The sequence below is a fragment of the Dreissena polymorpha genome, chromosome 7, assembly GCF_020536995.1.
Source record: "Dreissena polymorpha isolate Duluth1 chromosome 7, UMN_Dpol_1.0, whole genome shotgun sequence".
Classification (NCBI taxonomy): Eukaryota; Metazoa; Mollusca; class Bivalvia; order Myida; family Dreissenidae; genus Dreissena; species Dreissena polymorpha.
The window spans coordinates 54,745,183-54,765,407 of record NC_068361.1 but is presented as its reverse complement, the minus strand read 5'-3'; the positions used below and the strand labels follow the sequence as shown (position 1 = coordinate 54,765,407).

The window sequence follows — 20,225 nt, the reverse complement described above, 5'->3', positions numbered from 1 at the left end:
TATGAAGATGGCAATATGGCCGTAAAATGCAAGCGAGTATCACATTGATATGAAATGCTGAGGGTGACATTATCAAACATAACATATTCAACACGCGTTAATGTATCAATTGATTTGGTTTATTATGGGTTAAATGGGCTTTACACGCTAGAATAAATGTAACTATATGATGTGAATTGAAGCAATGCTTACAGTATGGCTATAGTGATGGTTGAGAAACAAACATGTCTTTAGTTTTGGCGACACCATTGTGTGTGTTATACACTGTTGTTGGGAGGATAAAGCATTTGCAGATATTTCAAGCCGTTTAAACAAAGGTCCTGTTGTGACACATATTTATGCCCTCCTGAGGGGGTATATTGTTTTGCACATGTCGGTCGGTCGGTCCGTCGGTCCTTCGGTCTGTCGGTCGGTCGGTCCGTCCACCAGATGGTATCCAGATGATAACTCAAGAACGCTTAGGCCTAGGATCATGATCACTTCATAGGTACATTGATCATGACTGGCAGATGACCCCTAATGATTTTCAGGTCACTAGGTCAAAGGTCAAGGTCACAGTGACTCCAAATAGTAAAATGGTTTCCGAATGATAACTCAAGAATGCTTAGGCCTAGGATCATGAAACTTCATATGCAATTGATCATGAATGGCAGATTATCCCTATTGATTTTCAGGTCACTAGGTCAAAGGTCAAGGTCACAGTGACTCGAAATAGTAAAATGGTTTCCGGATGATAACTCAAGAATGCGTACGCCTAGGATCATGAAACTTCATGTGTAGATTGATCATGACTCGCAGATGACCACTATTGATTTTGAGGTCACTAGGTCAAAGGTCAAGGTCACGGTGACCCGAAATAGTAAAACGGTTTCCGGATGATAACTCAAGAACGCTTATGCCTAGGATCATGAAACTTCATAGGTTCATTGATCATGACTCGCAGATGAACCTTATTGATTTTCAGGTCACTAGGTCAGAGGTCAAGGTCACGGTGACCCGAAATAGTAAAATGGTTTCCGGATGATAACTCAAGAACGCTTATGCCTAGGATCATGAAACTTCATAGATATATTGATCATGACTCACAGATGACCCCTTTTAAGGTCACTAGGTCAAAGGTCAAGGTCACAGTAACGAAATAGTTAAATGGTTTCCGGATGATAACTCAAGAACGCTTATGCCTAGGATCACGAAACTTCACAGATACATTGATCATGACTGGCAGATGATCCCTATTGAATTTCAGGTCACTAGGTCAAAGGTCAAGGTCACGGTGTCCCGAAATAGTAAAATGGTTTGCGGATGATAACTCAACAACGTTTACGCCTAGGATCATGAAACTTCATAGGTACATTGATCATGACTCGCAGATGACCCCTAATGATTTTCAGGTCACTAGGTCAAAGGTCAAGGTCACAGTGACTCAACTTTGAAAAATGGTTTCCAGATGATAACTCAAGAATGCTTACGCCTATGATCATGAAACTTCTTAGGTACATTGATCATGACTCGCAGATGACCACTATTGACTTTCAAGTCACTAGGTCAAAGGTCAAGGTCACGGTGACTTGACACAGTAAAATGGTTTCCGGATTATAATACAAGAAAGCTTACGCCTAGGACCATGAAACTTCATAGGTACATTGCTCATGACTCGCAGATGACCCCTATTGATTTTCAGGTCACTAGGTCAAAGGTCAAGGTCTCAGTGCCAAAAAACGTATTAACACAATGGCTGCCACTACAACTGACAGCCCATATGGGGGGCATGCATGTTTTACAAACAGTCCTTGTTTCAAAAATGTTTTCATGTAGTATACTTATATTGATATTTACAAAATTGATGCATATGAATGATAGACTTTACTGAAATCATTTTAATGATACTGAAATCATGACAGTGAATTAATACTGATAATTATTTAATATATTTTGCTTGATACAATCATGTACATCTATATCAAATGAGATCATACTGTAACTTCAGTGATGAATTTCAGTGAATTAAATTAAATCCAAAATATAAGTAACTCCTATATCTCTCCAGCAGCGCGCACATCTCAACATCCTGCTGTGTACCTATCCAGATCCAGATAAAAAGATATGATACATAATTATGTATCATATTGTTCAGAGGGGATGATTTTACCTCTGTTGTATCAATGTATTGTTTTACTTCTTTAATCAGTGTTTTTAAAGATATATAAACATAGCTCCAGGGTATTTGCTTTAGGCAATGAATATTTCATATCCTGATTTTTTTTCTAATGGATATTTTAACTAGTTCCTACATTGAATACAGTCAAATATATGTTAAGTAGTATCTGTACACATTGGTAGATTAAATTTGCACATGAAATATTATTTTTTAATTGTTTGAAAAAGATATAGTTCAAATTTTCATACTAGATTAATTTAGAACCGTAGTCATGTCACGGAGATCTAGAGTCCGTGGTCATGTGGTAATTAAACATTTTTAAATATAACCACTTTTATATGGAGTCCTGACCAGATCTCAAATGCATATCCCTTTTCTCTGTCACCCTGGTCATCTCCTATCAAAATGGCAAATTATATGCAGAACCGTTCTTTATACACAATGGTTGAATGAAAAAATTGACATCCTTTTCACATGGAAACTTCACTTTGACAGTCATGGAAAAAGAGCCTGCAAAACACAGATTAAAAATACTTTTTATTTGTGGATAATCCCATATCTTGAAACTCTATGTGCATGCACATCTCAAGTCTTCATGAAATCAGGCCAACAAAAATGTTTTTTAAGTCCTTAATTGACCTGAATCAGATTATTATAAGCTCAATTAGTCTATTTATGTCATATGCTTTGTGTATTGTAAACATGCACACAATATTGCAGGTACATGATAGCAATAAATAATAACAAAGCCATCCATACTATAAAGGTCAATGGCAAATAATGTGAGAAAAATTTGAACGCATTGAGTGTAATCACACAACGTGCTCATGGTGAGCTTTTGTGATCGCTTTATGGCCGTCGTGAGCCGTCAACATTTGCCTTGTTAACTCTGTGGATACCACGTTTATATTCCAATCTTCATAAAATTTGGCCAGAATATAAGTCTCAATGATATCTTGGATCAGTTCGAAAATGGTTACAATTGGTTGAAAAACATGGCTGCAAGGCCCAGGGGATGGGGCATTTTTCCTTATATTGCTATAGTAAAACATTGTTAACACTCGAGAGGTCACATTTATTTTCCGATCTTCATGAATTTTGGTCACAATATTTGTCCCAATAATATCTTGTTATCTCAGGTGAACGACTTTGGGCCTTTCAGGCCCTCTTGTTTGTTCATCTTACCGTTTGAAGAAAAGATATCATTGCACAGATGTCTTTTACTTTTAGAATGTGTTATGCTGCATTTCTTTTGTGGCTTGTTCGGGGTATATTGTTTAGCACATGTCGGTCAGTCCGTCAGTCGGTCAGTCCACCAGATGGTTTCCGGATGATAACTCAAGAACGCTTAGGCTTAGGATCATGAAACTTTATAGGTACATTGATCAAAACTGGCAGATGAACCCTAGTGATTTTCAGGTCACTAAATAAAAGGGTAAGGTCACAGTGACTAGAATGCTTAGGCCTAGGATCATGAAACTACATAGGTACATTGATCATGACTGGCATATGACCCCAACTGATGCTCCGGTCATAAGGTCAAAAGTCAAGGTCACAGTGAGTTAAAACAGTTTAATGATTTCCGGATGATAACTTAAGAATGCTTACGTCTAGGATCATGAAACTTCATAGGTACATTGATCATGACTTGCAGATTACCCCTATTGATGTTTAGGTCACTAGGTCAAAGGCCAATGTCAAAGTGACTCAAAACAGTAAAATAGTATCCGGATGATAACTCAAAAATGCTTACGCCTAGGACCATTAAACTTCATAGGTACATTGATCATGACTGGTATATAACCCTTATTGATTTTCAGGTCACTTGGTCAAAGGTCAAGGTCACAGTGACGCATAACAGTTAAAAGGTTTCCTGATGATAACTCAAGAATAGTAAGGCCTAGGATCATGAAACTTCATAGGTTAATTGATCATGACTGGCAGGCAGATGATCCCTATTGATTTTCAGGTCACTAGGTCAAAAGTCAAGGTCACAGTGACAAAAATGTATTCACACAATGGCTACCACTACAACTGACAGCCCATATGGGGGGGCATGCATATTTTACAAACAGCCCTTGTTTGTCTTATGTTGGTAAATGTTCACCTCGGTCAATTCTAGGTTAAGTTTGAAAGTAGGTCATATGTGGTCCAAACTAGGTCAACAAACCAAATCACAGAAAAGGTTAGTGAACACTCCAGAAGTCACATTTTCTTCCAGATCTTCATGAAAATTGGACAGAATGTTATCTCGATGGAATAAAGTTTCAGTTTGAAAGTTGGTAGTTTGTCAAAAACTAGGCCATTAGGTCAAAATATAGAAAACTTCCTTTACCTTTCTACAGGTCACATTATCTTCCTGATTTTCATGAAAATTGCTCACAATGTCCATCTTAATCAAATCAAAAGCTGAATTTGCAAGTTGGTCATGTGCAGGCTAAAGCTAGGTTACAACTTAGTCAAATCATACACAAGTTTTTGACACTATAGAAGGAGTTTTGGGTGAGCGATATAGGGCTATCTTGTTTTAGAACAGCCTGTAGTAAGAAAGGGAAGGTATTGTATTTGTTTCAAACGTAACATTTTATTGTTATTGGAAGTAACTGAGCAATTATATGATGTCAAAGTTTTGGTTATTTTGCTCACTTGTTATGATGTGACAATGTGAGCTTTTGTTTTCACTCTTTGTCTGTTGTATTTTATCCAAAGTTTTTTGTGAACACATAAGATATCATTTTACAATGTTTAAATTTGGGAGTCACCTCTTTGCCAGATTCTTATGAAACTAGTCACCTCTGTGTCATTTTGGGTTTCATATTCTATCAAAAATTAGGGAACTATGTCAAATATAAGAAAAGGTCTGTTAATACTTTAGTGGTCACATTCTTTCTCTGATCCACTTGTAAATTGGTTAGAACATTATTTTAAATGATTTCAAAGTCAAGCTTGAAAGTAGCATACTAGCATTCAACATTTAGGTCACAAGGTCTAGTCTCAGTGATTAACAGGTCACGTTCCAAAGTTGGTCATGTGCTTCCAAGCATTTGATCAATAACTAAAATCATTAAAATCTATGTTAACACTTACATTTTTTACCTGATCCTTCAGGCAGTAGATCAGAATGTTCAAATAAATAAAAGTAGGAACTCGGTAACAAGGCTCAACTAGATCGGATAGACGCAAATAGTTTATTCATACTCACAATGCCTTTTTTTCTAGATCTTCGTGAAAAATTACTTAACACCACTAGGAAACAATCAGTTTCAGGTGAGCCACATTGTGCTGTTAAAGCTATCTATGTATAGTATAGATTGTTACAAAACCTTGTTTATCAATAAAAATAAATGAAAAAAATGGCTTTCTAAAAGTTGTAGTCTTGGATGATATATTCCTCAACTTATAATCTACGACAATCTTTTGAGAAGAAATACAAAATTTGGCTATTATTATAACCCAACATACTGTGATTGGGGGCTAGCACAGGAATTCTCAATTATGTTCCTCGAAAAATAATGGATTAGCATAGTGTTGCTGTTTTATCCAGTTGTCTGGACCATTACTCCCAAAAGAATTGTAAGTTCAAATATGAGATATTTAGGTAAATAAATCTCATTGAAGGGAGTGCAGTGACCAAGAACGAAAGCGATTGCACCACAACCATTAACTATTGACCTGCGGATAAATGACAAGCAATACAAATTACACAATTGCGGTGATGTGGATTAACTTAAATGGATGCTTATTTATTTAATGCTTTCCGGTGATTTATACAGAAATATCAGTGAAATAAACTGGTATTTCACTGTTTTAAACAGTGAAAAATAACAGTGAAAATATCGATATTTTTCGCTGTTTTTCTGGGAAAATCGATATTCCACCGAATCCAACAAATATCCTCTATATATCCATCCTCTTCAAAAGCATCGTCAAACCAGTACTTTCAGTACTTTGATTTAGTATTTGTCGGCACAGTATCTGATCATAACGAGAACACAGGGGCTATTAAACCACAGATGTAGCAATAAACAAGATAGAACTTTATTCAACCAGTGCGATAAAAAAGCTCTAACAAAGCGTGTCAAACGTGTGAAAAATGGAGAAAAATAAGTAGGGGATTACTTTAACCACGACAATTTATTTAATGTATTGACACTTATAATGTGAAGTACATATTTATTTAACTTATTTTGACAATGTCATATTGTGTTTTTAAGTCGTTACATCACCGAATTTTCAAAAGAGCAAAAGGTTGAAATCAGATGCGGCGTTGCGCGGGAGTATTGGAAATTTATACACGTTCAGCCTCGTTCTGGAGTTCTGCGAGTCACGTGACTTTGCGCTCTTATCAATATCCGGCCTATTGTGAAAAGGGTATATTTGTGATAATTAATAGAAATTTCTTTTAGCTCGAACTGCAATCTTTATTTTAAACTATTGGCGACATCGATTGCATTCATTTATATTGAAAATGTTTACATTAATTACGCTAGAGAAAATGTATTTCGGTCCGTAAAACACAGCCAAACGCAAGGTTATTAACACATGGACAATAAATCATTACTTAACATTCGACGAGGGTATTTCCTTGTATACATATTAAGGTAAGTAGTCCTCTCAGGTCTGATTCAATATCTTTTGCCACATTTACGTCTACGATGCAAACTTTGAAGAATCGTAAATGCTAAAAGTACGTACCTAGTATAGTTTATAGTTGCAGTAATTGTATTCATTTTCATGGTATAGGTCACGCATTGTTACTGACAGAAAAAGACGGATTACAAGTATTTATATGTGAAAATTGCAAAATTTAATCTTAACTCAAACCCGTCGTTGAATTAAACAAATTAAAGTGTCTTTTACTTGATGCATGCTATTCGTCTTCTCCAGTGCTCATGTGAGCGCTTCGGCCACCGTGACCATCTGGTTTTATTAGTTGTTTGCGTAGCGTAGCGAACAGCAAATGTTGTTGCTGAAAATTTCAAGTAGGTCCGCTGCTAAATACGGTAAGCCTACTACCCGCCACACATGCCGTATCCGCGCGAGAAAGAGTTGTATAATTTATGCAAGAGGTTTGAGTTTTCCAACAATATTCATTCACAAATCGAAACATTATGTGAATATCGTGTTAAATGAAATAGTTACGAACGGAGCTTATATAGAAAATAATAAATAAACAATGATTGTGTTATACGTGTCGCGACAGAGAAGAGATTGTTTATGAATGATTAAAATAGTCCACTTTCTGCTGCGTCTTTATGCAGTAGTACATGTCATTCATAATCTGAGGCTATTAATAGATTCGGGAAAACAACGCAATACTATAAGGTTACGCTTGTTTATATTCTCAATTTATAAAACGTTGAACATGACTTTAACAATAACTTCAGGGATACGATAGACAACAACAAAAATGCTTCATAATCGCTAAAACTGAATATAACAATCAATTAAATATAACACAAATGATCTGTTTCAAAACCTCGTTTCTACAGCGGGGATTTCTGGGATACGTTCTTTTGTTCTCAACAGATAGCGGCGCTAACAACGCAATAGTTAAGCTTGTTTATATTCACAGTTCTCAATTTATAAAACGTTGGACATGAGTTCACCAATTACTACAGGTATACTATAGACAACCTCAAAAATGCTTTATAATCGCTAAAACCGAAAACAACTAAATATAACAAGAAATATCTTTTAAAAATGTAGTCGGCGTTAACACTGACTTTGAAATAAAGTTTGCAATTTACTTTTCTAAATAAATAAATAAAATGAAAACAAAAGTTTAACTATTGTGGGTTTTTTTCACTTGTAAGTTGCATATTCACCGCATGAAATGTGTGTTATGATTGTCAAACCTAACATTAGTGTAAGTAGATAAAAGAATATACTACGGGAGTGCACATCATATGTGTCATCACATGCCTTATTATGAGTTTATTTCTTCACTATCGAAATATATCGTATGTTAAAACATGTATTTGATCTTAAGACACATTTAAATCACACTTTCATAGCCGCGTCGTGCGAAAATGGGTCTTATGCGTTTCGGCCAGCGTTTCTTAAACCCAACATGTGCATTTGCGCAATCAGGTCAGAGGCGATGCTGTTCGCTTTAACATCACTCAATATGTAATGTATCTCCTGACCAGACTGAGAGATGCGCAGGCTGAGTGGGCTATATATATGATGGGCGCATATGGAATTAGACCCACTTTCGCATGACGAGGGTCATTAAAATCTCATTGCGAATTGTAAATGGCACATTTTAGCACAATGCTTTTCGATACAAAATTGAATTCAAAATAGCAAACTTGTAAATAAGGGCAGCCTATCCAGGCGTTCAGGAACGATTTCCTGACGTGCTGACCGAGTACGGCAAACATTGTGGTTGGATAATTAAACGATTTTCCTCTTATCGTGACACTTTACTATTTCGGTAATGATTGTTTTCTCATCTTCAAAGCAAAACTGAAATTCTGCGAGATAGATTTTAACGCGTAAGTGTAACTGGGCCACAATTTGTATCGTTTGAACATACATGGAGTAGTCCGGAATTCCTTACACTGAACAGTGCTACATCCTTTGCGCTGAGCACAGACACAGTGATATAGCCAAAGTTCAGAGGTTTTACCTCGAATCAGCCTATGAAATATTAGAAATATCCATGCGTGTCTGCTGGCGTTATGTAAACGTCATTAAGATGAAAAGCTGAGTAAAACAGCGACGCCGAAAATGCGCATTAGTGCTCTATACCTATGTTTAGGTTAAAGTTGTTGACACCGTGTGAACCTCTAGGGTAACAGGTAATGCATAAACAACAATGTACGAGTCAACAGGGCTGTCTTGATGACTACATAATTCGTGATGAAAAAGTATCGCTCGCAGATGTATTTTTTTAATTTTTTTCATCAATGATCTTATTGTATATTTTGAATTTGCATATGGTGTCAAAACTCAAAAGTTTTGTACAGGGAATTTTCATCATGAAATTATATTCTTAGTGAGATAGGTATTCGATATTCCAACAATATTTATTTAATATGATGGTGATGGAAAATTGTCTTTATATTCAGTTCTCACTACCATTTTCATCATACTTTCTATGTTGTCAGCAGGAGTTTGAATAGAGGTTTGCTAGGAACAAGCAGGTGTTGTGTCGGTTGTTTGGCTGTGTAATATTTAATGTATCACGGTGTCAAAGGTCACTGGACTAGTTGCCAGTAAACTGAGTGCACATGACAACACGTCTTAAATCACACGGCTGTAAATCACACCGTATCGAGTGTACCCAGACTAATCATGAACTGCGATCAAACGGAGAAAATATTATCAAATGTGCATAAACTAGTATACATAGTATGGTGTCCGCCTAGCGACGCGGGAGGTCACGGGTTCGAATCCCACTTTGGGAGCGTTCTTAAGATCTCCCCCCTCCCACCAAGACACCAAGTACTGATTCTAGACACAAGAAACGTACTCGAGCACGTTTCAATTAAGTAGTAAGTACTTTAAATGCAATCGAGCTAAAATTAATAGGGTTAAAAATTAAATGTCCAAAAGTGTCCAAAATTATTAGAAATAAGAGGTTTAACTCACAACCCTATACATCTACATAGTTTACATGTTACAAAAGTGATTACACATTAATGCGCAGGACAAAATAACACATCATAAAGGAAAACATATGCTTGATTGAAAAAAAGGCATGCGAAATTCATAATTGTTTAGCCTCAAGTGATGTTTACGCACGTGTGCATTGCTCTAAAGAGTTTAAATATAAAAGGATTCCTCTAAGACTCAACTAATGCCAAACTTTACAAGTATTGCAAACCGCAGTCAAAATAAGCCGCGCGATGTGATATATATAGGTTCTGGCGATCTGGCACGAGTTGTCATATCATACCATATTTTATTAAACGAGTTCAGGAATTTTGTTAGTGAGCGAGCCTTTGGCGAGTGTCAGATCTTTTCTATCACATGATTTTAAACGAGCAAATTAAATAAATATTTACGCAAACATAATGATAAATCCCGAATGTTGTTTACATTTCGTGACGTCATTTGACGTTGCAACGTCATTTCAGCAAAATAACAAATGCGATTGGTCAATAAACGAAAACTAAGCCAATGAAAACGCTTAAAAATGTTGCATTACACATGTGTAATAAAAAAAATATGTAATTGTTGTATTACATCGGAAACATGGTATAGCATGTGATAAAATGTTCTATAATTAATTAATTATGATAAGCAATGTCAATAATGCGTTTAAAAATGTGTTGTAAGTCCATAATAACCAAAATGACGCTTTGGGCTTAAGTATACACTGCATAGAACCATTTATAAGTGTATTTATAACGTTTCTGAGAGAAAACCATCGCTGTTTTCATGGCCGTAGATAACCTTTCCGGCCGGGTTGCGCGGTGCTTTCAGGCGGTTGCGACGTCATGGTAAAGCCTTGACCACCAACAAGCGTTTCAATCCCCCCGTCCATGTCATAACTAACACGTGACTCAATGTCCCGTCTTCTCCTCGCAGCAAAGTCTTGCTCGTTCACGAAGGTTGGTGTGGGTACGAGACTGTACCGGAAGCTTGAAGGCGGACGGATACACTTCAGCGGCTCGTTCGGAGTGGACGGCGTGTGGTAAGCAGTCCGTTTTACAGCGACTCCAGGGTGAAGAACGGGCTGTGGGTGCTCCAAGGGAGTGATAGACCTTTTCGTGACCGATATTGGCTGGTACGTGTCCGCAGCGACTTGTAGACGAGCGATCGACATAGGCAAGTACGTGTCCGGAACAAACGACATTGGTTCGTAAATGTCCGAAACGACCGACTTTTGTTGTGACTTCTCCGCAACGATCGACATTGGCCGGGACGTGTCCACAACGTCCGATGGAAGATAAGCAAGCGGTCGTGCAGGAACGGTTCGTTTTACGGCGACTCCAGGGTGAAGGACGGGCTTTGGGTGCTCCACGGGAGTAAGAGACCTTTTCGTGACGGAAATGTGCTGGTACGTGTCCTCAGTGACCGGTGAAAGAGCGACCGACATAGTCTGGTACGTGTCCGCAACGACCGACATAGACTGGTACGTGTCCGCAACGACCGACATTGGCTGGGACGAGTCCGCAACGATCGGCATAGGCTGGGAGTTGTCCGCACTGACCGACATAGGCTGGGACGTGTCCGCACTGACCGACATAGGCTGGGACGTGTCCGCACTGACCGACATAGGCTGGGACGTGTATCCAGCAGCCAACATAGGCTGGTGAGTGTCCGCCGCGTCTGATGGAAGATAAGCAAGCGGTCGTGCAGGAACGGTTCGTTTTGCGGCGACTTCAGGGTGAAGGATAGGCTTTGGGATATTCAACGGAGTGAGAGACCTTTTAGTGACGGAAACGGGCTGGTACGTATCCGTGGCGTCCGATGGAAGATAAGCCACCGGTCGTAAAGGTATGGTTTTAACAGCGTCTACCGATGTCTTCGTATTGGTTGAGTAAGGTAGATTGGAAGTACTTGTATTACTTATATCGCTCGCGGAACTATTGGAGAAAGATGGCCGCCGAATGGAAAGCGGGGTCAATGGCCTTTTCCGCGGTGTGAAGTTTTCGTGAATTGTTACAGACTTTCGACCTGATGGCACGTTTTCGCTCTGTCGACCCAATATGATAGCATCAATTGGGGTGGAAGCTGAAGTTGGATCTTTTGTGTGTGGGATTTGTTTGGTGTATTCTTGGTTAGAACTATTGTTGCGTTTTGACTGGGTAGCTCCATTTATCACAGGTTTGTCGGAAGATTTCCTCACGGTTGTCCGGTATGGAGAATTGGTTAAATCATTTACAGATTTTGGCGTTAGAACCGACGCTGTACGTATCGCTGGAAGAATCTTTTTTGTGAGTGCCATTTCTTGGCGATCATAATCGTCTGGTCCCTTGTCTATAACATGTTGTCCTCGTGCAGGTCGCGTCCATAAAAACGGTTTCGGATCCAACAACGGTTTCGATGGAGGATGCTCGAATTTCGGCTCGCTTGGCTTGTTCTTAAACGGCAACGGCGGCATCTGAGGCATGCCCAACAGAGCCCTTTTTGCGTTGATTTCTATCATCTGTTCGTGTTCTTCTTCGTGTGGTGATGTTATGCCAAACGCCTGTTTAAATATCTGTTTCATTGATAACTTTTCTTCCGGTCTGTGCATTAGCTGTGGTAACTTGTTTGAGACCGGTAAGTTTTCGGGAAGCGGAGGCTCTTTTCTCGTGCGTGAACAGAACTCCCCCATTAGACCAAACTGTTGCAACGGATATATATTTTGCAGATGCGTGCGGCCGGGTATGCGGTATCTCATGGGGTGGCCTATCTTGGGGAAGTCCCACTGCTCCATCACGGGGTACTCGTACGGGATCACGTAGTTATCATTCCACGCCGCTCTGCAAGGGTCATAAGAAAACGGCGTCTCTGAGCCTTCCGGTTCCGGGTAGGCTAAGTGGTCTCTTGTTGTCGACATCTGCAGCTCGCTGCTGACTGATTCTTCGTCCTCGCTGTCTTCTTGTGCATCTATAGAATGTTTAACGTCGCCATTATGTGACCTGAAGTTTTTAACAACCGGAAATCCATCTGAGTCGAAACCGACCACTTGGCGGCGCTTGAAGAAGGTGTTGTAGGAAAGGTCCGGAAAGTCTGTGTAGAGGGAGATCTCGTCCACTTCCAGATCATACCGCTTCCGGTCCCGGCCACTGCGGAGAAGAAACGAGGAATAGAAAAAAAGTATTTTGTTGTGTTTGTGTTTGTGCCTTTGTGCAAGTAGCCTTTTGGATTTAAACATCATTCTATAAAATAGATTATGTGTATTACCTGATAAAGATATACTTGCAACGCACATTTTCGTACGCTAGTGATGGCTCGCAATGCAGATTTTCATATGTTGCCTTTAATACAGATATCAAGAAACGCACTTTGTCACGTGTTACCTGACGTAGAGGTATCTCGCAACGCACAGCGTCATGACCATGACCAAGAAACCCGCCCCACCCGCGACGGCCACTATAAGAATCCCTAAAAAGAAATTATTGCTTATTGGTATTGTCAAACAAATGAGCCTCGCTCTGGTCAAACGGGCCTAAATGCATAAGCGTAAAGTGTCGTCCCAGATTAGCTTGTGCAGTCAAAATGAAACAATCTATAAAAGCGAAAAGTGTCGTCCCTGATTAGCCTGTGTGGACCACACAGGCAAATCTGGAACTACACTTCACGCTTATGCATTTAGCCCCGTTTCCCCAGAGCGAGGCTTTATTTGATATTGTCTAACAAAACGAGTTACAACTCGTTTGTCAAAACGAGTTACAACTCGTTTGTCAGTGCAAACACAGAACGTAGATAATAACACGAGATAAAACAATTTCAATCGTGAATTTCAGCGGGCGATTGCCGGCTTACGTGAGTAACTTAAACCTGTATGTATATAGATTTGTACATTGAAAGGTAAAATAATTGCTATATTGAGTTGGGAACTTTTGAGGCGGAATAAAGAATTGATATGGAAAAGGGTTAATATTACCAAGTGAATGCGTAATATTACGGAACGGCGTTCAAAACAATGGGTGTTGTATTGGTAACAGTGAACTATGGTCAAAGATGCGCGGTCGCCGTGGCGTAGTGGATATGGTGTCTCTATAGCGACCGGGAGGTCATGGGTTCGATCCCCACTGCGTGCTTTAAATCTCCCCAAAAAAGACAACCAGTTTTGGTTTTACCCAAGAAATATACTCGAACGTGTTTCAATAAGCATTAGGATTTCGATGCAATCGAGCTTAAATAAATAGGTTTACACTAAAGATGTGCGAATAACTAGGCAAAATGTGTGTACAAACGATTTTCGCATTTACAACGCTAAGTATTTCAGTTGCAACTTATATACAAGTATTCGAGCCCCCATGTTGTATCTGCACCATATCTCCAAATGGAGATATCTTATTGTAATATCAGTGTTGCCTGAATAAACCAATCCGTAACTACACTTTACTTACATGCGGTGTCCTCTTGCAAGGGACTAGGGGGCGGAACTGGAACGGAACAAAAGATGTGTATAGCAATACACACGAAACATGCTTCTCAGCAAGTACTTGAGTCGGGGTTGTATTACATACAAGATCTACTTAAAGTTTTATTTTTTTACCTAAAATTCAGCGTTTTATTTTGCCTTTTATTTTAAGAGCACAGTCTAACACTTGTATATTTCTTAAAGTTTAATTAAATATAATCTTCATTCCTAATAATGGCAGATGACTTACGATACGCCAAGAGCGAGACACATGTATTCGATAGTGATGCCAGACATATACTGTAGATGTATTTTAATCATTACATCTTTTATGACATGATATACCAATACCAAAACACTCCGTCGAATCTCTGCTGCCTACGGTCCACGTGGCCTGGTTGCTAGGACACGGTACGCATGCGTTCTGACCAGTCGCGTTTTGGTACTGGCCCACCGGGCAATACCTGCATTTGTCCACAACCATGTACGTACCCTTCTGGCATTGAGCTACATATAATGTATATGAATGTTTGACTCATGTTATAGAATCATGTAGGTATCAACGTCATCGTAATATATACATAACAATATTTCGTTGTAAAACATGTATGATCATAGAGAACGATGATATGGAGAATATAACGATATCTGTTTTCTTACACTGCTGCTGATGATTGTAATGATGATGATGATGATAATGATGATGATGATGATGATGATGATGATGATGCTGTTGATGATGATGTTGTTGATGTAGATGATGATGATGATGATGATGATGATGATGATGATGATGATGATGATGCTGATGATGATGATGATGATGATGGTTGTGATGATGATGATGGTTGTGAAGATGATGATGATTGTGATGATGATGATGGTTGTGAAGATGATGATTGTGATGATGATGATGATGATGATGATGATGATGATGATGATGATGATGATGATGATGATGATGATGATGATGATTGTAATGATGATCATGATCATGATGACTATAATAATGATGAAATTGTTACTGTTCTTTTGATTAAACAAAGCAACTTGCCACACACAGCTTCCACCGGTACGAACCCCGCCCCACAGTGAGTGTGTGCGGACACGGTAAAGTTGGCAACATTGTATTTGACCATGTCTATGGTAACTGAGAAGACGTGAAGGTCACTCTTAACGTCCCTGACCGTAGACTCGAGCACGTTCAGTGCCGTCATGGCTTCCAGTAAAGTGTCAGTGACTAAAAACGAAGTAAAATAATATGTTATATATTTACAAGTGTAAGGAAACAAACAGTGGTTCGCTCGAAGACGAATATTTCAATGTACGGCAGGTAACATTTGATAACCGCATTGCTTAATAGTTATTATTTTCCGAATTATTCATTACAGAAACATACTTGCTTAGTTACAATGTATAGATTGATGATGAAAAGACTGCACGTGTGATAGTGAACATAACTATTATACTCGCCTTTTCCTGTTTCGTAATACAGTGGGAGGTTAAAGTCGCCGGTAAGTGACAGGGGGATTGATAAAACAATCCCTAGAGATGTAGACCGCGTCTCTCGTTTCCTTCTAGCGTCAGCACATCCGGAAAGCTTGACGTCCGTTGAGCATGACGCACTCTCCTTGGAGCAACGTAGCCCCTTGACGACGGTGGTTACTTCCTCTATCGCCATAGCAACCCCGGAACACGGCAGCGGGGACGCATACTCTATCATCATCGTGACGGAATAACTCTCTGGTCTGAAGCTAGCTGCAAACAATGATGGACGAAGACTTTACCAGCATAGATGTTTGCGTAATAGGAATACTATCGTGAAATTGTTATGCATTTAGTATGAACTTCTTCGGAAAGTCTGTTTTGTTCAATTACCGGTAACTATTTCAGTATATCAGTTTATTACGCGTAGAAGTCATTTTATTTTAAAGAATACATGTAGCCATATAACCCTCGTGATAAGTTTTGGTTAAAACTCATTTCTTGGAAAATAACTGACATTTTTAAGGTGAAAGAAACAGTTTTTTTCTGTAAAAAATGAAGGCCCTTTCCGTCCGGTTACTAAAATATCAAGTTTTCTTACTTGAACATTGAATAAGATAAACTAGTGCTTGTTTTTAACAAATACAATTACATTATGTGATTTGTTATGTATATCATTTGATACACATCTAAATTCTGTATCTAAATGTTCAAATGTAAATAGTGAGTGATCTCAGTGCCATAACACTGCCAAGTGAATTATCATTTGGCATAAACAGGTAACAAAATACATGTAGTATTCATGGGACTGACACAACCGTTTACTATAAGGTTAAACTATAAGGATAGTTGTAACTGGAACAAAGTGGAATGCGACTTACGGGAGCATATCGGTAGCCTTTGAAATGGATTCCACGTAAAGTTGGTGGACTGACCGCACTGGAATGTCTGCTTCTGCTGTCCACGGGGCAGTATGTAACCAAGGGGACACGAGGCCTCGCAGAGGTCATCATGGAGGTCACACTGTCCGATCCCATCTATGATGGGAGCTTCACATTCTATGCAAAACAACAGAAACATCAGCAACATGGCATACAATAATCGTTCTCGGTAATGAAGTCGATTTTTTTTTTTTTTGATCGACACGTAAAGATTCATATGAGTAATGGAATCCAACAAATCTTTACATTTTTTTAAGTCACACAAAATGTCGGTTTACCAGTCCCTCTATGGCCTATGTACCTGGGCACTCTCTCATGAAGCACGGTGTGACCTCGGTGCTGTTACCAGGACATGCCTTCCCGTACATGCTTCTGGGCGGAGAGTCACATGACCGGAATCTTAGCCGAGTGCCATGCCCGCAGGTGCGGGAACAGGCGCCGTCATAGACCCAGTCGCTCCAACCGCCGTGTACTTGTGAGGCGTAGAACAATATGTCATCAAAACGAAATATATAACTTGACCATCAGCCACCATTATCTTTTCTTTAGTGCGGCATGTATGGTTATGTTCATCGAGCGTGAGATGTTTTCAAATTGACCTTTTTTTCGGCATAGCTGTCTAAGCTAAATTGTGAGCTAGATTTATTGCGATATTTACATCTAATGCAGCGGGAAAATGAACGCCACTCGCATTCTGCAAAATGTGTACATTTAGGGAATGCCACTTTATTGCAAATTGTTTTGTTCTGAATATTATGCGCTCTTTTAACGAAACAATCATTTAGTTTCGCCTATATACGCGACACGGTCATTTATTATGATGTTGACATAGAAGCCCAAATCGATCATAACATACTATGCAATATGATCATACGATTGCCTGTTCAATTCAGCCATTGTTTTTATTTATTTATTTATTTATCGTGACAAGTACAAACTAAAAAGTTTTAAAATTCAGTATATTTAATAAATAGTTAATAGTAGAAAACTAAATGGCAAAATTGACAGAGCTTATATTTATAATTATATTTTATAGTTGTATGCACCTGATTGCATCCCGTAAATAAATATGTTCATCATTCTAAAAAGGCGTTAGAGAACGTTGAGTTTATACAGATTGGCGGACCCAAGCGTTTCAATAAATTGGGAATTTAAATTTTGATCCTTAGTGGTAATATTGATTTATATTGAAATTGTGGTTACATTTTTGACGATGCTGCGAAGCATCGTCTAAGTTATCATATCATGAAAAAATTCTTCACAATGGCACCTATGTAAAAGACCGAGCCAGTCCGATTGAGATAGCTCGATTTTTCTAATCGGCATACCTCGCTGATTATCATTGATAAAGGTATAGGAAGCTCAGATATAAATAGGACAGCATATTATGGGAAAAGATTTAATAATAGTTTGAAAACGTTAATTTTAAATCAGTTATATTCAATCCATTATATGTTTATAGATCAATGAAACAACTATGCATTTTCTGTATTGTATTGTATTTGACAATTGTCGTGATTCAGTAAATAAATTGCGAATCAAAACGTGTGTAATTAACTTTCAACGCGATCATGAGTGTAAAGAAAACGATTTATTTCGAACCTGCCATTTGTAAACGTTGTAGCGACTATGGTATATAAACAGCATAATAGCCGTATCATATCTGTGATACTCGCTCTTCTGCATGCTTTCTCATTTTGCATATTTAATAAACTTTTCAAACATAAATTACAGAGCCACATCAGTGCACATACTATGTTTGACAATTCATTCGTTTGTTGGATATTGTTTGCTGTTTTAAACACATATTAGGTCATATCGCGGAGATTTAGTTAACCTTACCACGTGTTCATGGGCGAACTCACGTATTCAAGTGCTCTTACGACTATGTGCTCATACCCACTTTCGATCGGGAATCGTCATGAAATCATTGCCGTACTTAACGAACAAACATGCCTTAGCTTATTGAATTAGAGAAAAAGAACAATAATCAAAAGAGAAAAAGTACATGTTCATGCACATGGGATTGTGAAATCACGTCCGTACACATAGCATCATTAACTTAGGAAAGGAAACAACGAAATATAAAGTTTGGTATGATATACATGTGAAATTAAAGTGCATGGTGTAATTAAAGAGCATGTCAAGTTTTGAATTTATATGCTGAAACGTAATGTTATAACCCACAAACGTTTTACTGTAACAGACAGTTTTTTAAGATAAGTGGTACAGAAAATACACGTCGATATTTCTTGTAATATTTGATCGAGAATGTAACCCGCCTCCCAGTTTCGCTGAAAGGATCAAGTTCCCCACGGGTACTACTTCCCCGTACCCAATTTTTTTTTTCGTACCCTACATTTTTCGTACCCAATTTTTTCGTACCCATTTTTTTTCGTACCCAAATTTGTGCTCGTAACCAAATTTTTTTTCGTACCCAATTTGTTTCCTACCAAAATTTTGTTCGTAACCAAATCTTTTAACGTACTTAATTTTTTTGACATAACTTTTGTACCCAAAATTTTCGTACCCATTTTTTTCCTACCCAAAATTTTCGTACCCACATACACAATTGTGGTGATGTAGATAAACTTAAATAGATGCTTTTATATCAATCCTCTTCAAAAGCATCGTCACACCAGTACTGTCAGTACTTTGATTATTAAGAATTAGCTAAGGTTGCACTTTTCTTTCAACGTATCCAGTTGATGTCATTTTACTAAAAAATGTAGTTTAAACTTTCTGCGATTATTATGTAGTAAACGAATTTCCGAATGCATCGAAATTGTATTCATGTTACATGTCTTCATGTCCGTAGCGTGCATACATTTTTCGCAATACTTATGATACGTGCTTTAAATACTATATTATGGGGTTCGAAAATTCTCATTACCGATCATCTTGTATTTTTTTGAGCATTAATTAATTAATTTCAATCTTTTTAAAGACATTTCTTGTTACTGGTATTTGCACTTGTCACATTACTAACATGCACGCACGTTTTAGGCCCCCTTCGTTTAAATGGCAATGCATAATCTGCAAGTTGTTGTGTCATTTTGATTGTAATGTAACGAAAAATGAGTTTTAAATCAATCCTAAATAACAATTGTTCAAAGATACTAAAAGACGGAGTTTTTAAAAATTAAAACAAGGATTAACGTTACATATATATATATTTTAGAATGAATAACTTATTTATTCACAGGATGCAAGCATGTGAAGGCAACTTAAGAATATAATAATAAATATAAGCTCTATCAATTTTGCCATTTATTTTCCTATTTATTAAAAATACAGAAATTTACAAGTTTTAAGTATGTACTTGTCACAAAAAATAAATAAATAAAAACGACAATATATATTATACATTACGTATATATATAATCCGAATTGTTGATGCGGTACGTATCACGGGGCACACAACGCTCAATACATACTCAGTTCCTCTTCGCACGTTGGCCCGCCATGTGTTTCCGGGCAGGTGCATGTGTATCCGGCCACGTGCGTGGTGCATTCTCCTCCGTTGAAACACGTGTGCAAACCACAGTGATCCTGGGCCGGTTTTCCTTTGCCGGCTTGGAGGAAACGAAAAATGTGTAAACAAAGG

General features: G+C 38.2%; 2 protein-coding genes across 2 annotated transcripts; both read right to left on the bottom strand.

Annotated features, from left to right (window-relative positions):
- Positions 1 to 10,362: 10,362 nt before the first annotated feature.
- LOC127838319 (uncharacterized) lies at positions 10,363 to 14,713 on the bottom strand. Its single transcript, XM_052365993.1, has 4 exons — positions 14,544 to 14,713; positions 14,179 to 14,214; positions 13,123 to 13,207; positions 10,363 to 12,888 (listed from the first exon to the last, which is right to left on the bottom strand). Exons 1-4 carry the CDS (start codon positions 14,674 to 14,676, stop codon positions 10,548 to 10,550), a joined length of 2,595 nt encoding a protein of 864 aa, XP_052221953.1. The 5' UTR covers positions 14,677 to 14,713; the 3' UTR covers positions 10,363 to 10,547.
- Positions 14,714 to 15,193: 480 nt separating this feature from the next.
- On the bottom strand, positions 15,194 to 20,179 carry LOC127839713 (uncharacterized). The gene is made up of 5 exons (XM_052368096.1): positions 20,056 to 20,179; positions 16,920 to 17,090; positions 16,559 to 16,735; positions 15,666 to 15,950; positions 15,194 to 15,432 (listed from the first exon to the last, which is right to left on the bottom strand). Exons 2-5 carry the CDS (start codon positions 16,984 to 16,986, stop codon positions 15,194 to 15,196), a joined length of 768 nt encoding a protein of 255 aa, XP_052224056.1. The 5' UTR covers positions 16,987 to 17,090; positions 20,056 to 20,179.
- Between the last annotated feature and the right edge of the window lie 46 nt (positions 20,180 to 20,225).

What these genes read in the sequence shown, in the direction of transcription:
- LOC127838319 (XM_052365993.1), bottom strand. Translation starts at nt 14,676, where the DNA reads ATGGTTGTGGACAAATGCAGGTATTGCCCGGTGGGCCAGTACCAAAAC. An exon ending in CTTGCAAGAGGACACCGCAT is followed by an intron (nt 13,208 to 14,178) that starts GTAAGTAAAGTG and finishes ATTTCTTTTTAG; the next exon opens with GGATTCTTATAGTGGCCGTC. An exon ending in GCGAGATACCTCTACGTCAG is followed by an intron (nt 12,889 to 13,122) that starts GTAACACGTGAC and finishes TCTTCTCCGCAG; the next exon opens with TGGCCGGGACCGGAAGCGGT.
- LOC127839713 (XM_052368096.1), bottom strand. Translation starts at nt 16,986, where the DNA reads ATGTACGGGAAGGCATGTCCTGGTAACAGCACCGAGGTCACACCGTGC. An exon ending in AAGGCTACCGATATGCTCCC is followed by an intron (nt 15,951 to 16,558) that starts GTAAGTCGCATT and finishes CATTGTTTGCAG; the next exon opens with CTAGCTTCAGACCAGAGAGT. An exon ending in GTATTACGAAACAGGAAAAG is followed by an intron (nt 15,433 to 15,665) that starts GCGAGTATAATA and finishes CTTCGTTTTTAG; the next exon opens with TCACTGACACTTTACTGGAA.